Source organism: Podarcis tiliguerta, assembly GCF_965153285.1.
Source record: "Podarcis tiliguerta genome assembly, chromosome: 13".
In the NCBI taxonomy this organism is placed as follows: Eukaryota; Metazoa; Chordata; class Lepidosauria; order Squamata; family Lacertidae; genus Podarcis; species Podarcis tiliguerta.
Genome location: NC_139546.1, coordinates 31,597,575 through 31,614,957, shown reverse-complemented (window position 1 = coordinate 31,614,957; position 17,383 = coordinate 31,597,575). Strand labels below are relative to the sequence as shown.

Below are 17,383 nucleotides of genomic sequence, written 5' to 3'. Positions count from 1 at the left end.
GACATTAAGGTATGTATGTGAATCTATTAAAAAAATGTGAAACCTGTCATCGGGATCTCTTGTTTCTTGTATGCAACATGAGATGAATGAGACACCATTGGTTTTGCTGCCCATTCAGTTATTGACCAAAGAATACAATGGCCTGTTTCACAAAACATCCTGCGATGTACAATCTGAACAGAGCATCGAAACCTTACCATCTTAAGAGATACAAAATCTAATTATATATGTGTAATACATGTGTAATGTATTTTGGGTGTTCAACATAAACTACATTGAAAGTGCAGAACTGTGTGAAAATAAAAGGAGACTTGAAAATGCAAGAGGCAGGAAATATGTTTTAAGGGTTTGTTTAGATTAATAACTGAATTAACTGAATAACAATGCAAGAATAAGTATCCTAACACTTGAGTTCCTATATATTCCTCTTTATTAGCTGTTCTCTGCTGTTCAAGGAAGGCCTCAGGATAATTATGTAGCATTTGGGGGCAAAGATACAACCAAGTAATCCAGCACTAGAGGCCAGGATGGAGAAGATCTCCACAGCCACTGTGTATTTCCCCTTAGTGCTCAGGTATGCTGGAACAAAGGACAACCAAACACTGCAAAACACCAGCATGCTGAAAGTGATGAACTTGGCTTCATTGAAACTGTCTGGCAACTTCCTGGCTAGGAAAGCCACAGTGAAGCTGATACTGGCAAGAAATCCCAGGTATCCCAGAACACAATAAAACATTGTGATGGATCCCTCATTGCATTCCACTATGATTTCTTCAGCTATAGAGTCCATGTCAAAATCTGGAAATGGAGGAGTGGTACTGAGCCATACAGCACAAATAATGGTTTGGATAAAGGAGCAGCTGAGAAGAACAGTATTGGCCAAACCTTTTCCCACCCATTTCCTCATTCTAGATCCTGGTTTGGTGGCCATGAAAGCCACAACCACAGTTATCGTTTTTGCCAATATGGTAGAAACAGCCACTGAGAAAATGATGGCAAAAGAAATTTGTCTTAAGTAGCATGTTACTGCATTGGGCCGACCAATGAACAGCAAGGCACAAAGGAAGCAGAGCAATAGGGAGACTAGCTGACAATATGTAAGTTCCCGATTGTTGGCTTTGACGATGGGAGTATTCTTGTGCTTGATGAAAATTCCTAGCACCAAAGCTGTGATGAAAGAAGAAGACAAGCTGAAAAAAACTGAACAGATTCCTAAAGCGTCTGTGAAAGAGAGGAAGTTTGGTCGCTTGCGGATGCATTGATCTCTGTTTCTGTTTGGAAATTGATCTTTTGGGCACTGGAAACAGTTATCCATGTCTGAAAAACAGGGGGGGGGGGGAATCCCTCAATAATTAGTAATCAGAAAGATTGCATTCCCACCCCAAAAGTTATTTACATACTCCCTCTCTCTCTCTATATATATACAGTGGTACCTCTGGTTACATACTTAATTCGTTCCGGAGGTCCATTCTTAACCTGAAATTGTTCTTAACCTGAAGCACCACTTTAGCTAATGGGGCCGCCCACTGCTGCTGCGCCACCGCCGCACGATTTCTGTTCTCATCCTGAAGCAAAGTTCTTAACCTGAGGTACTATTTCTGGGTTAGCGGAGTCTGTAACCTGAAGCGTATGTAACCTGAAGCGTATGTAACCTGAGGTACCACAGTTTGTGTGTGTGTGTATTTTCTTTTCTTCCTGGGTCCATGACACCAATTTCATCTCAGAAATACTATAGCAAACTCTAATGCAAAAATGTCAACTGAGAGTGACTCTGTAGGTGGCAAACCTATTGCAAGGTCAGGCAGGATGTATCCAGCTTAGGATACAGTGGATCTCTGGCTGTTTCCCTTTATTGCTCCCTTTATTGTATCTAGCATCCCTTTGCGGGACAGAACCTGAGCCTTATGGTGAAGGGAGTTGTACAGCCCCTAAGCATATGTAGGCAATTCACATCTTATACTTAGTATACTAATGTGATTGCAGCTTTGCGTGGATGGGGAATAATAAATAAATGGAGAGCGGACACAAGTCACTCTCCCTTTATGTATTTTCTCCACCCCACCCACCTACAGCTGCAATAATAGGCTTACTTGACTTTGAGAAGGCAATGTGGGGGCTTTGGCAACATACCAGAGCCCTTGCACTGTGTTCCCAAAACTGGGTAAGTGAGGCACTGGACTTTGAGAAGGAGGCATAAAGGCTCTAGAAGTGTGATAGAGTCCTTGTGCCTCCTTTTCAAAGCCTGGTACCTCACTTACCAGTCTAGAGGAAGTCAGGGGTGAGGTCTCTGTGACGCTGCTGGAGCCCTCATGCCACCTTCCCATAGACAGGTAAACAGCACTCCACCTTCCAGGGCATTCTTAGCTTTACTTTTTTTGTTTGTTTGTTTATGTGTGGACCACCACAACCGAACCCTCATGTAAGAGGCAATACATATGTATAACAAAAACTCTACGTCTTTTTCTCAAACACAAGCAGACAACATGATCCACTAGTTGTCTGCTTAGTCTATTCTTAAGACCATTTCAACTTTTTTTTTTTTTTAAAGACCCTCCTAAGGTTCATGGTGTTCACCGCTAACATTGTAAATACAATTGTTCTTGAGCTGCAGCTGATACATCAGAAATGCATGTGTCAAAAAAGCTTGTTTGGGATATTTATTATCATTCCTCAGACTTATAAAATAATATTTATAAACTTGATGGAATGAAAGAGAAGCAAAATAGATCAATTACCACTACAATGGTTCTAATATTAATCAAATTCAAATCCTTTATTACTTAGCTGGTGGAGGCATAATCAAATTGTACAACAGTACGGTAAAAATGGAAATAAATCACTATATATCTGATGTATGAGGCTTATTTTGAACATACAAGGGTTTTTTTTGCTAACATACAGGGGTAAGAAGTTTGGTTGTTTATTCGATACATTTGTACTGTGTATAGAAAATTATCAGTTTGTGTTCTAACTGGATCATCACCATTCTTTGGGGAGAGCTGAACCAAAGGCAGAAGAAAAATGAAGAAAAATTTATGCTCAAGAAATTGAACATATTGTTTCCTACCCTTTTGGTCCGAAATCTTCCCATCTGGACATAGTACACAATCATAGCAACAGAATGGCTTCCCCTCTTTCTTTTTTCTGCTGTATCCAGGAAGGCAATTATCATTACACTTGGCAGTTGGCAGGATCTATCCACAAAAAGAGGAGAATAATTGCTCTGGTATCTAATCAATAAATTAATACTATGGTGTTTTAAATTAATACTATGATGTTGCTTATCATGGGCCATGATAAGGTTTCTAAGGCTGCAGTTCTATTTACAAATTCCTGAGACACCTTGAACTAAATGGGACTTATATCTGAGTAGACATAGCTAAGTTTGCATTGCAAAAAAATCAGCTACTTTAAAGGAGACAACCTTTTAAAGGAGACAACGGCTTTGAAAATAGTTATGATCTTATGATCGTTGTAAGTGCTCTTGACAGAGTTGCTCAGAAGCTGGGTGATTCTGAGCCTAGATTAACTAAGCAAACCACACTTGACTGTCACATTTGGAGTAGATGTCATAGTCAGTAAGTAAATTCCAATAAGTTTTAACCAGAGATGTTATCCTATAATGAAGGAATGTGAACCTAGTTCACTGAATTGTGAGCACTCCTTTTGGCATAACATTTTGAGACCTTTAAAATAAATTCCCTATGAGGAGGTTATTGACTTCATACTCAGTAACAATGGGACACACATTCTGAAGAACCTTATCACATGCTGTATCACTATTAATAATCTTCAGCATCCAAACAGTCCAATGAAAATACTCTACTGGTACAATTCTAAGGATCATTGAGTAGTGGCTCCTTTTGGAGCAAGTCATCCAAGAAATGACAGTAGATATGCACAATCCCTCTCATTCAATTATTCCTTAATGAAGCACTATTAACTTGAAAAATACTGGAAATGATACTATGGTTGTACCTCGGGTTAAGTACTTAATTCGTTCCGGAGGTCCGTTCTTAACCTGAAACTGTTCTTAACCTGAAACACCACTGTAGCTAATGGGGCCTCCCGCTGTCCCCGCACAATTTCTGTTCTCATCCTGAAGCAAAGTTCTTAACCCGAGGTACTATTTCTGGGTTAGCGGATTATGTAACCTGAAGTGTATGTAACCTGAAGTGTATGTAATCTGACGTACCACTGTACTTGTATCAATATAATTGCCTCCTTTAGGTCTTGGCCCAAACTGTTTCCCTCTGAAATTGCTGCTAAAACAGAGAGGAAAAGTAGTTGTTAGCAAGTTTCAGTGCAAACTGCGTTGTGCACTTGACCAAGGCATGGTCCCACTGCCCATCAGCCAACAGACAGTGTGGCTTGTTCAAGAAAAGGAACAGCTGGTAGCTGACTTTACAATCTTAACTGTTCCTTTGTAGCCACATCAGTCCCTAACCTGACATCACATCTGACATAATGTAGAATAGGTGTTGCATCATTAGTGAGGAATGGATTCATGGGCAAAATTAGGTCTGCAAGCTAGAAGTTTTCTGATCTTATAAATAGTGATAAAATAACAATAATATTAATTTCAATTAATAAGATTTCCTTTATAAATCATTCTTCAGGTTCTCTCATAGGCATAACCAAGTATCTTTTTGTGAGAGAATTGGATACCTAAGACTATGTCCAACTAATATTTTCTCTTTTACCATTATTTTTATCCTACCTGATTAAATGTGTTGTGCCAGATGACAACCCTTTCATTAATGGTGAATGTTTGACCTTGTGTTGTGTATGGATCCATTTCTCCCACTTTCACTCGTGAAAAAGATTGGTTTGGGAAGGTAACCCAATTTATAATATCAAATCCCGCTGCCAATTCACCATTCTCATTTAAAGAAACAGTGTCTCCAGCACCATTGTTGAATGAGGTACTCCTTAGGAGAGAATGAAGCTAGAATGAAAAATGGCAAAGGCAAAAACAAAACATCAAATTTGCAGATGACACCAAAGTGGGAGGGATAGCTAATGCTGCAGAAGGCAGGATCATGATTCAGAATGATTTTAACAGATTGGAGAACTGGGCCCAAACTAAAAAAAATAATTTCTACAGAAGGGGATGCTCTGCCCACCATACCCACCTTTCAGGGGGCAGAAACACATTCCACATCACCTAGGTCCAAAGGAGGTATGAACAGATGGAGAAGATCCTGTCTTCTCTGCAAAGTGATAGATTGCTTAATTTATGCTGCATGTCACTCCATAAAGGTAAAGGTACCCCTGCCTGTACGGGCCAGTCTTGACAGACTCTAGGGTTGTGCGCCCATCTCACTCAAAGAGGCCGAGGGCCAGCGCTGTCCGAAGACACTTCCGGGTCACGTGGCAAGCGTGACAAGCTGCATCTGGCGAGCCAGAGCAGCACACGGAAACGCCGTTTACCTTCCCGCTAGTAAGCGGTCCCTATTTATCTACTTGCACCCGAGAGTGCTTTCAAACTGCTAGGTTGACAGGTGCTGGGACCGAACAGCAGGAGCGCACCCCGCCACGGGGATTCGAACCGCCAACCTTTTGATCGGCAAGCCCTAGGCGCTGAGGCTTTAACCCACAGCGCCACCTGCGTCCCCGATAGATTGCTTAATAAGGAACAAAAAAAAAAATCCTACTTTGTCCTAAAGTGACCACCCTAGCCACACTGCAGGGAAGGTCAGTATGTGGAATGGCAAAAAGAAGAATGACAGCAGGAGCATTCTGGGCCTAAATGCACTCAGTTGCCCCACCCTCCATGTTGTCATGCACAGGACACTGCATGTGGACGTCAATTTGTTCTTAAGGCAGATGGTTGTTGTGGCTTCAGCCCCAGGCTGCAAAGCATGCCATGCAAAGCAAGATCAGAAGTGTAGTGGGAATTGGCTTAATAAAAGACCACCACTTTATTAACCGGTTTTAAAAAATAGAGTTTTACTCTGGGAACAGCTCCAAGGGTGCATTCTGGGAGCCAAACTATGTCAACCAGAATGAAATGCAAGAAAGAAAGAAAGGGAAAGTTGCCATAATGTGTGCCTTTAAAATAAACAAAAACTCGTGTTACAAAACAAGTGTTTTTGTATTAAGAAAATGGAAACTCAACCCAAAATTCTTAGGAATGTTCAGTGCCCTACCCAATGGCCCACTGATTTCAGCTCTTCTTTCTCCACTCGCTCCTCCTCCAATGTCCATGAAAAAGCTATTAAACATTATTCTCCCCCTTCATTTCAGAAATGTTTACTTTGAGAATAGCTCATTCACTTATAAAATCCATCCCATCCAGCATATATCAGATGCCAAACATTACCCTCCTTATTCATACACTTAAAATGTAACTTTACAGAGATGTGTCCTTAGAAGACGCTTTCAGCATCGACATGGCAATATGATATGAGCTCTTTTTCTTATTCTCTCTCAACACATCTTTCTTCATTCATCAACCTATAGTAACATCCAATTCCTGAATCTTCATTGATTAGCATCACTAACTTTTGAGGGGGGAAATGAGTTAACCTTCAACAGATTGATGACTTCTGCTGTGCTTTCAGGTGGCAGGTAAGGAAAGAGATCTGGGAACAGGAGTGACCAGTGTATTCAAGGGATAAGGAAGATAGTGCATGGATCTGGATTTCCTGAATTGTGTGTCATCACACAACAAACTAGGAGAGCTAGTTTTCATATGAAAATTACCTGCCAAGGTTGCACTTCTGAAAGATCCAATCTACTTCTGTCCAACATTGCTCTGTGTTTTTGCCTGGATGAGTACATTTTCTGTAAGCTATGTGCTATGGCATGAACTGCATTGTAGATGCTGTAGCTTTGGCCAGTCATAGTTATTTCAAAGAGAGTCCCCGGGAGACTGTTCAGCTTCTCTTCACCAGTGCAAGTAACTGATCTCATCTCTTCCTCCTTAGAATCAGGAAATGAGCAGTTGAATGCTTGCTGCCAGAAGATCCTCAAAAAATCATTGTCTTTGGATGTCTTAGCATGTAAGACCTGAAGGAATTTTCTGAAACCCAAGTCTTCATTTGAGTGTATTGCAAGAGATAATGAACCATGAAACACCTGTATGTCAAAAGCCCTGTGCATCACGTCAGCTGAGAAATCCCACTGGGCCGTTGTTATCCACACTTTACTGATGGATGTCACTTTTATATCTTTCAGCATTGCATATATAAGCATTACCCATGTCAAATATGTCATGACACCAGTTTCTGCATTTACTATCAATACATTGACTTCAGAATTGGATAGATAACTGGCCTTGTCCAGGATAGAGTCAAATGAACTCAACGTCTCTACAGCATGAGTTGTGGCTGGTATTTTTTCATTGAGGGCTGTGCAGATTCCATGCTTCAAAAGCATTGGCATTAAAGTCTGCAGAAATTTCTCTCCATTATCATTCTCCATTGTGATGATCCCAACCCACGTCCACTGGAAATGAAGAAGAAGCTTGACAATCCCTGCATACTGATACTCTTCATTGGGCACCATCCGGTAGAATGGAGGGAGCTGGCTTTTATCATCCATCTCTGGAGCATTCACACAGTAGGCAATCTAAGCCAAATAAAAATTATACATTCATCAAAAAATAATCATACAATGACATTATGCAATTAAATTAATAATGTAATAGCACCACATTTTCCCCTTCCTTGTTGCCAGACTTCCTGCTCTCATTTTTGTATACACATAATTCATGAATTCATTCTGTAGTTTAATTGTAGAGCACTAGATTATTTCAGTTCATTTTATGCTAAATGTCATACTTTCAGAAATTCATACTGTATCTTTTTGTTTGTGGCATGCATGTGAAATGTTGATTAGTTTGTGTCAGGCTGCTGCCAGCAACTCCCAAGGCTGGTTGCCAGGAACGTACAAAGACAAGGAAATGTTTCTTACTGTCCACTTTTGATTCAGTATTTACAGAGAGAGGCTATAGCACCCAGCCTCTAATAATAATAATAATAATAATAATAATAATAATTTATACCCTGCCTGTCTGGCTGGGTTTCCCCAGTCACTCTGGGTGGCTTCCCCCTCATCTGCCTCTGAGCTGTGACCTCCCTCAAACCCCTGTTGTAATTCTAAACTGTCGTCCTCCCTGGAAGGGTCAAACTGCCAAGTCCCTGACAGTTTGCAGGTTTTCTATGTATCAAAAATCTTGACTCTCTGCCATAGGAAGTAAGCACTTCATACACCTTCCCACATTGTCTTAGTTCCTAACACTACTTAGCAGTAAAAACAGCAGTTATGCTACTAATCTTGGCAAAAATTGAATATATGAACACATATGCTGCATATATGGAATTGCATGATAATAAATTGTCGCAAGGACAGTTCAAAGTGCTGGTGCTTACCATTAGAGCCCTACATGGTTTGGATTAAGGATACTAGAGGGAGCATCTTCTAGCCCAGAGATAGGGAGTCTATGATCCTCCAGAATTGTTGCAATATAACTACCATATCCCTATCTATTGGCAAAGCTCATTGGAGCTGATGGGAATTGAAGACCATCAACAAGCTTGCCCAATCAACCACTCAATACAATAAGATCTTCTTCAGTGACCCTGCAACAAGTCCACAAACCATCTGAAATGAAGCTATTTGTGAAGGATAAATAGTTCACTATCATATTTTATTGGATAAACATAATACAATCTATGGAAAACTTATATGGTCAGGTGATTTGTTCTACCTGTGGAATCTTGTAGATGCCTAAAAGAGTAGTCATGTAAAAGGAAATTTCAAAGCTAAGTCCTCCGATGACAGCTATCATATTCTTTTGCTTAAAACATTTGAAGTTGGGAACAATTGTTTTCTGGCTGGAAAGAAGTTTCAAAGTATTCTGATGGATCATTCTTGCATTTAAATAACTGTCATAAATGTGAAAGCCAAGGCTGATGTTTAGTAAGGTCTTCAGGTTTTTATTTATCTCATTCACTGCAAAAACCAGAGACAGGATATGCTGGTAGTTCTTAGACTTTGTCCTAAAGAAAAGAATTGTATCATATGTGTGATTATTAATAATAAAGGATCAACCATGCTTTTCAGAACAGGGATCAGTCATTTATTTATTCAGTGTGCCCATTGTGTTTTGGGCAAAAATGCATTTGACAAGGCCTTATCTAAAATAAATAAATAAGTAACAATATTTAAACAATGGTTTAGCCCTATATATGGAAATCTAAAAGCTGAAAATCTAAAAACTGCGGAACTCCCTCCCCACAGAGGTGTGTCTGGCACCTTCATCAAACAGTTTCTGGTCAATGCCAAAATGCACCTCTTTACCCTGGCTTTTGACACCTGAGATGTATATTTTTAGGACCCAACTTATTTTTGCTCCTGTATATTGTTTTATACCGTTTTTAATGTTGTGTTTTACTATTGTAACTCACCCTGGGAGCTTTGTGTGAAGGGTGGGTAAATGATGATGATGATGTTAGCTGGCGTCAGTGCCAGATTTACGTATAAGCCAAACAAGCTATAGTTTAGCGCCCCACTCTCTTGGGTCCCCCCCATATACTTCTTCTTTATTGCATTTCACTATTAATATACTTCTTAATTGTATTTCAGTTCAACAATTACTTTGATAAAATACATTTTTTGTTATGTGCAAATGGCTTTAAATACATATCAGGTCCATAAATTACCATATAGCATATATTCAACACAAAAAACAGTGGTAATTTGTTGTTGACAAAGGACAGCTGGACATATAAAGCGCCCCATTACCTTCAGTAGCTTAGGGCCTCATCAAACCAAAATCCAGCCCTGGCTGGTATAAGTAAATTAAGCAAAGTTACACCAGTTTCAAACCCTGTGTAGCAGCGGGGCTGTTCCTGGTAGAAGGAAAACAAGCTTTTAAAATATTGTTTCATGCAGGATTTGCTGGTCACATAACTTAGCTGAAAGGGTTTAGAATCCAGGCTAAGTCCACCCCCTTCCTGGTCTTGCCATGGTATACTCCCAGGATGCCCCTTTTCTAGGACTTACACTGCCAGCTGTGCCTGTGTTTAATGCCATGTAAAATCAGAAATCTCTCATTTTCATGATTTTGGGCTCATGAGCTGATTCCTAGCTCACGAATATTAAGTCCCCAACAACCCCAGCTCAGCCAAAGATATGTCAGTGTAACTGGCTTATTCCATGTCAGGCAGGGCTTAGCTGACTGAACCAAGGTCATTGCAAGTATCTAAAAGAAGTGTTTTGCAAATATGGAATAGGTAGGATTGTGGGGAGTGTAGAGGCTAAATCCTAGGTCCTTTCTGATTGGTCACATAACCCGGAAACCCAGCATAGAAACCTCTTTTAAAGGCTTGTTTTTGCACCACCAGTTTTAAGCCCAGAACTTTATTCTGGCTTAATTTACATTGGTGTGCTTTATGCCAGCTTCTTGTGCAGAGGATTGGTTCCATAATGGAACAACTGCAGATAAAGCATGGAATACCCTATTCCTAAATCCCATTTGAGAATCTTTTGTCACATATTGATAGAAAAGATGTTAGTACAAAATATGTATCTCCCAGATAAAAAGAGCAGAAACACAAACATCAAATAAGAAGAAATAGAAATGGTGTATAATGCAATTCAGTTTAACAATGTCACAGGCAGAAGGTTGCTTGGTATTTAAAAATATTCCAGCTATGCTAGAGTGCATTAATTTAAAGGGGGAAAATAAGGAAATATTTCAATGGTATCTTTCTCAACATAAACTGAGCAAAAGATGCAGTCAAAATATGTAGTGTTGAAGATGTAAAAGAACTACTACAGACTTTATACATATTTTGGAACTGTGTTAAAACAATACATTTGGAGGCTACAATTCTGCATGATTATGTATTACCATGATCCCCCAAAACAGTCCTCCTTTGCATGCATTCTGAAGTTATAAATGCTGATCTACAACTAGCAATAAACATTTTGACAATGGTAAAACTATGTATAGCCCAGCAATGGAGAATTCCCCCATAACTATAGAATGGCTGAAGAAAACTTGAGATAATATTGTGGTGATAAAGCTGACATACAATAGAAATACTATAAAATATAATCTTCAAAACAGGTTTATGGAGAGATGTGCCTTTCCCATTCAATTTTGGAATAAAAATGTCAGATGAAATAACCCCTTATAACTGATTTAAATTAATCCATCTATATGTAATGATACCTTCCTTTCTTTTGTCTCACCCTTCTAAAAACTTCTTCTATTATACCCTGCTTTTTAATTTCATATCAATGTATTGTAATACTTATTAGAAGAAATAGGAAGGGATTGTGAAGGCTATTAAATAATATGAGGTGAATGAGGAAACTATGGAATATAGAGTGGTCATGAAGAATAAGAAAGCAACGTAAGCAAAAAAAAATAATCACAGAAATGTCAAACACATCATGTAAAGGAAAAACCATACACAATTTTAATAAACCTGCTATTAAACCTAAATACAAAAAAACTCCTGTTCTCTGATCATGTTGCTGCTTGTATAACATATGTGATTCTATTCAGCCTTACATAATTCCTTACATAAGTTCATCTGTCATCTTTGTTGTTGGCTGGTTGTTGAATGGTATTTCATCAAAGATGAAGGTGTTTAGTGAGGCAATCATGTCAATGTTTATATCCCCTTTCTTATAATACTGGTGTGGGACCAGGAATGGATCAATCATGGTGCACATAGGAGCTGGCGCCTTGCAGTCAAGTTGAGGGAGACCCAAAATGAGAAGCAGAAAAGCAAATACCCCTATCATCTTGGGTGAATTCATCAAAAAGAATGCCCGGAAACGATCTATTATCGGCTACCAGACTGGATACATCACTGAAGATCAGGCGGGCAGCTGCAGCTCTGCCTGTTCACCAACCAACACACCAGCACTTAATAGGACTGGGTATTTTTTATCAACTTTCAGACTGTGTTATTGATTCTGCTTGTGAGCTCCAGAAATCCATAGGAGGCTTGAGCAGATGGATTATGTCCCTGAGTAATTTGTGATAATTAAAGGTTCCAGACTAATCTCCCAAGAGTACAATACACGACTTGCATCAGAAGAAGAGAAGAAAATATGTTTGATATATAGTGGTACCTCGGGTTACAGACGCTTCGGGTTACAGACTCCGCTAACCCAGAAATAGTACCTCAGGTTAAGAACTTTGCTTCAGGATGAGAACAGAAATCGCGCAGCAGCGGTGCAGCAGCCGTGGGAGGCCCCATTAGCTAAAGTGGTGCTTCAGGTTAAGAACAGTTTCAGGTTAAGAATGGACCTCCAGAACGAATTAAGTTCTTAACCCGAGGTACCACTGTATCTCAGCAATCCTTACAAAGCAATCCTGCCAGGTTACTACTACTACTACTACTACTACTACTACTATTACAGTCATACCTTGGAAGCTGAATGGAATCCATTCCTGAAGTCCATTCAATGCACGGCTTCTGCAGGAACTTCCTGCAGCCAACTGGAAGTCACAGAAGCCCCATCAGACGTTTGTCTTCCAAAAGAACGTTCACAAACTGAAACACTTGTTGATAGATCTCAACCAAAACTCTCTGCTACCAGCTGCTTAGTCTGTGTAGTCCAGGATGACCACTCAGGAACATTACGTGCTGAACAGTAACTTGATTTGTATTTGCTTTCATTATATACAGAGTATAGCACAGCTTTGTGCAAGTTATTATATACACAGACTTGATTCAAACTTAACACACCAACCTCTGAACTCTAACACCAAACTACTGTGTCATGCTGCTTATAAGGGGAAACTTTTAGCCAATCATCACCTGTTGCTAGGCTTCCCTATCTCCAAGCAGACTTTCGCATGTACTCTTGTTTAATTTGGCTTCTTGCCAACTCACTAATTGTCCACTTCAAAGCTGCAGTTTCTCACAACCTCAACAACACTCACTTCCAGATTTGCGGCATTCGGGAACCAAAACGTTTGACTGCTAAGGTGTTCATCAACCAAGGTACGACTGTATTATTATTTCATTAAATTTTTATATCACTATTCATTTGAGGATCACAGGAAGGCTTCCAATATAGCATATTACAATAAAGTGTATTACAGCGTGATTGTGGATGGAATATATGTTTTAAATACCTGAAGGAGGAAGAGGAGAAACTCATATCCACAATAAGTTCACCAGTAGCTGTGTTTATCTGATACCTCTTAGTTAAACATTGACCAGAGGAAGCGGACATGGAAGAACAAGACTACTCCTCCCACTGAGTCCACCCAAACAGTACAACTGCTAAGGTTAGATTCAGTGCCTAAATTGCCAGCCTGACAACAGGACAGAGAGTCAGTAACTCCGTTAACACACAACTTTACTATTATTTGGTTTCTTCGGGTGGAAGACAGATGGGTGGGAAATCTTGACTATAGCAATGTTTTGTATTATCTGTTTATTAAAAAATACATATAAGTAACAGAGAAAAAGTAATGCAGAGTTCCAAAATTAAATAATAACAGCAAACCAGTGTGCCAAATTACTATTTTGCTTGAATATTGAAATACCTCAAGAATGACAAAGAATGAGAAGGTGGAAAGCTCTGGGAAGACCCCTAGACCACCCATGTTTGTTTGTTCAAGTATTCTGACAAAGTGATGTTTCAGACATTGGTGAACCATGCCTCACACATTAAAGCATCAGGAGACTTCCAATGATGGGCAAGAACTGGCAGCCACTAGCAACATTAAGACTAGGTTTTTATGTGTGATGGATGGGATGACATTGTTCTCTAAGGAGGCAAGAGGTAAAGATGGATCAGCAAGCAAGTTTTTGTGCTGAGTTTGGTCGTGTGGTGCAGATTGCTGACTCACCAGTATGTGGGATGAGGGGGACTGACAGCTCAAATGGATTATAGAGAGACATGTGGAACAAGAAATAGTGTGTCTTTGAGATTTTATGATAATGTTTACACATTTTGCTTGGCATTTCAGTTGGGAGGCCTCATTCTTGTTTGTCATAATGGGTCAACCTCCACTAAAAGTACCATGGAAAGGCCTATAAGGCATTCATTACACAAATATAAGACACACTTACTTACTACTTGCAATTGAAGGAACAAATTTACATATTCCTCCTTATTAGCTGCTCTTTGGTATTCAGGGAAGGCCTCAGAATAATTATGTAACATTTAGGAACAAAAATACAGCCTACTAACCCAGCACTGGAGACCCAGATGGAGAAGATCTCCACAGCCACCATGTATTTCCCTTTGGTGCTCAGATAAGAGGGAACAAAGGACAACCAAACACTGCAAAATACCAGCATGCTGAAAGTGATGAACTTGGCTTCATTGAAACTGTCTGGCAACTTTCTGGCTAGGAAAGCCACAGTGAGGCTGACAAAAGCCAGCAATCCCAAGTATCCCAGAACAAAATAAAACATTGTGATTGACCCTTCATTACATTCTATTATGATTTCTTCAACCAAAGAGTTCATGTTGAAATTTGGGAATGGGGGTGCAGTAGATAGCCATATACTACAAATAGTGACTTGTATGAGAGAACAGCCAAGAATAATAGAAATAGCCAATTTTCTCCCCACCCATTTCCTCATTGTGGATCCTGGCTTGGTTGCCATGAAAGCCAGAACCACAGTGATTGTTTTTGCCAGCAAACAAGAAACAGCTACTGAAAATATGATGCCAAAAGCAGTTTGACGTAAATAGCAGGTCACCCACTGAGGCTGGCCGATGAATAGCAAAGCACAAAGATTGCAGAGAAACAGGGAGATGAGGAGAAAGAATGATAGAGCTCGATTGTTGGCTTTGACAATGGGAGTGTTATTGTACTTGATGAAAATTCCTAGTACCAAAGCTGTGGTGAAAGAAGCAGCCAATATAAAAAAAACTAAAGTGGTGCCCAAAGGTTCTGAGAAAGAGAGGAAGTTCATGGACTTAGGGAGGCATTGGTCTCTGTTCTTGTTTGGAAATTCATCTTCTGGGCATTGGAAACAGTCATCTATATCTGAAAAACAGAACAAATTATGTGTCTGTTCCTGTCTGTGCAATTATATTTTTCCAGATCTGCAGCTTCTATATGAAAATGTATACAGAAATATCTTATTCTCCTGAAGGCATCTATAGGGATGATTAATAATCCCCCCCCTAAGTGTTTAAAACCAATTTACTTCTAAGTATATATCAGTAAGTGCTCCAATAGGGTTTGCAGATGTCAAATCCTACTACAAGGGATTAAGCAGGGAAGTGAATATCTCTTACTTCCCAAACAAAACCACTCAATAACTGTTACTCTGCAATTTGACCGGCTTAATCTACTCCTGCAGGTTGATGCCCCTGCAAATTCCAATCATTTTGGCCAGAAGGGGAGAGAGTTATAGTCATTTGTAAAATTCACATTATAATGCAAGGGGGGGGGGGCAGAAGTTGGCTAGCAGTTAAGTTAGATCCCAAAGCTAAGTGTGCACAGAAAATATCTTGAAATGTAAAGAGCAAAACAAACATTCATGTATCTGAAACATGATTTGGAATATTTACCAATAATAGAATGTATCTTTTTTTCCTGATATTTATTGGATGGAAATGGGAGGAATTTGAGAGACTATCAACAACACAAGGTTGGTCTTAATATTGCATAGTATGTTCACCATTTTGTTTCTCTTACCCATTTGGTCTGAAATCTTTCCATCTGGACATGGAGCACAATCATAGCAACAAAATGGCTTCCCCTCTTTCTTTTTTCTGCTATAGCCTGGGGGGCAATTTTCATTACACTTGGCAAGGGGTAGCACCTAGCCATAAAAAGAAAAGGGAAAATTAATTTCTGATATATTTGGTTAATAGCAAGAAAAAAAATAGTCCTGTGGAAAGAGCACATTTTGAAGCAATTAAAGCTTCTCACTTCTCTTCAAGGACAGCCACATGAATAATGTGTTATATCAATATAACCTGGCAGCAGCCTTCAGAAAACCTTATATAATGCAACCTAATTTCCTTGTCATTGTTACGGCCACAGAGAACAAAACTTGTAACTCTGATGGTTGATGCTTATATGAAACTTTCAGACAACCCAGAACACTGCTGACATGAATCACACTTCAGGGTGGAAAAGCTTCCTATGTAATTTTAATTTATTTATTTCATAAAATCAATATACCACTTGATTGTAAAACAAAACAAAACAAAACAAAAAACACCACACACCTCAAAGCGGTTTACAGAAAGATTAGACAATAAAATTGAGGAAAAAATTACAACCATAATTAAAGGTAAAGGTACCCCAGATCATTCGGTCCAGTCGCAGATGACTCTGGGGTTGTGGTGCTCATCTCGCTCTATAAGCCGAGGGAGCCGGCGTTTGTCTGCAGACAGCTTCCAGGTCATGTGGTCAGCATGACTAAGTCGCTTCTGGTGAACCAGAGCAGCACATGGAAACACTGTTTACCTTCCCGCCGGAATGGTACCTATTTATCTACTTGCACTTTTTGGTATGCTTTCAAACTGCTAGGTTGGCAGAAGCTGGGACTGAACAACGGGAGCTCACCCCATCACGGGGATTTGAACTGCTGACCTTCCGATCGGCAAGCCCTAGGCACTGTGGCTTAGACCACAGAGCCACCCGCGTCCTTACAACCATAATTAAAGACATACAAAAGTTAAAATACTAAAACAGATTAAAATTACCTCAACTTTATCAGCATCTAGGTAGGCTTGCTTAACAGGAAGCTTTTTAGCAGACACCAACAGGAGTACAGTGAATATACCTGCTTGATCTCAATAGGCAGAGAGTTCCAAAGTGTACTGCTGCCACACTAAATGATCAAGGAATAGGTATTATGTGGCACATGTAGCAGTGCCAATTCTGCCAATCAAATAAGCTGAGTGGGCACATATGGGGTAAGGTGATCTCATAGGTAAGCTGGTTCCAAGTTGGTAAGAGCTTTATATACTAACAGTGGACTAATCCACACTGGTCAGTGTAAAATGTTACAAATGCATGTAAAATCGTCAATGTAAAATTGCATTGAGAGCTATATAACATTTCTTTTATGGCATGCAGTTTTACAGTCAGTATAGATCCAGCCAGTAACACCCTAAATTTGGCCTAGCACAAAATAGGCAACCAGTGCAGATCTCTGAGCGCATGTGTGACATGCTGACAATGCTTCCCTCCTGTCAGCAATCATGCTGGAGTATTCTCCACTAACTGCAGCTTCCAGATCAAGTGCGAGGGAAGCCCCTCATAGAGTTCATTTCAGTAACCGGTTTTGAAGTAACCAATGCATGAGCTATGGTGGCAAGGCTTTTCCGATCCAGGATTGGCTGTAGCTCTTGAACCAGCTGCAGTTGGTAAAAGGGATTTCTAGCCACTGAGGCCTCCTGTGACAGAACTGGATCCAGA

General features: G+C 39.8%; 2 protein-coding genes across 3 annotated transcripts; both read right to left on the bottom strand.

The window, feature by feature from the left end:
- Positions 1 to 415: 415 nt before the first annotated feature.
- LOC310662580 (vomeronasal type-2 receptor 26-like) lies at positions 416 to 11,688 on the bottom strand (the record flags this gene model as incomplete). Its single annotated transcript, XM_083409519.1, has 6 exons — positions 416 to 1,317; positions 3,068 to 3,194; positions 4,721 to 4,948; positions 6,709 to 7,575; positions 8,717 to 9,008; positions 11,546 to 11,688. 6 exons carry the CDS (start codon positions 11,686 to 11,688, stop codon positions 416 to 418), a joined length of 2,559 nt encoding a protein of 852 aa, XP_083265645.1.
- LOC310663487 (vomeronasal type-2 receptor 26-like) lies at positions 7,438 to 15,767 on the bottom strand. Of its 2 annotated transcripts, none has more exons than XR_014504512.1 (2): positions 15,647 to 15,750; positions 7,438 to 7,575 (listed from the first exon to the last, which is right to left on the bottom strand). XR_014504512.1 is itself a non-coding variant. In XM_083411373.1 (2 exons), the coding sequence occupies exons 1-2, from the start codon at positions 15,648 to 15,650 to the stop codon at positions 14,088 to 14,090; spliced, it is 906 nt and encodes a 301-aa protein (XP_083267499.1). In that variant the 5' UTR covers positions 15,651 to 15,767; the 3' UTR covers positions 13,404 to 14,087. The 2 variants fall into 2 exon arrangements, 1 of the variants encoding a protein (XP_083267499.1); XM_083411373.1 differs by lacking the exon at positions 7,438 to 7,575 and adding an exon at positions 13,404 to 14,989 and having other exon boundaries at positions 15,647 to 15,767.
- Between the last annotated feature and the right edge of the window lie 1,616 nt (positions 15,768 to 17,383).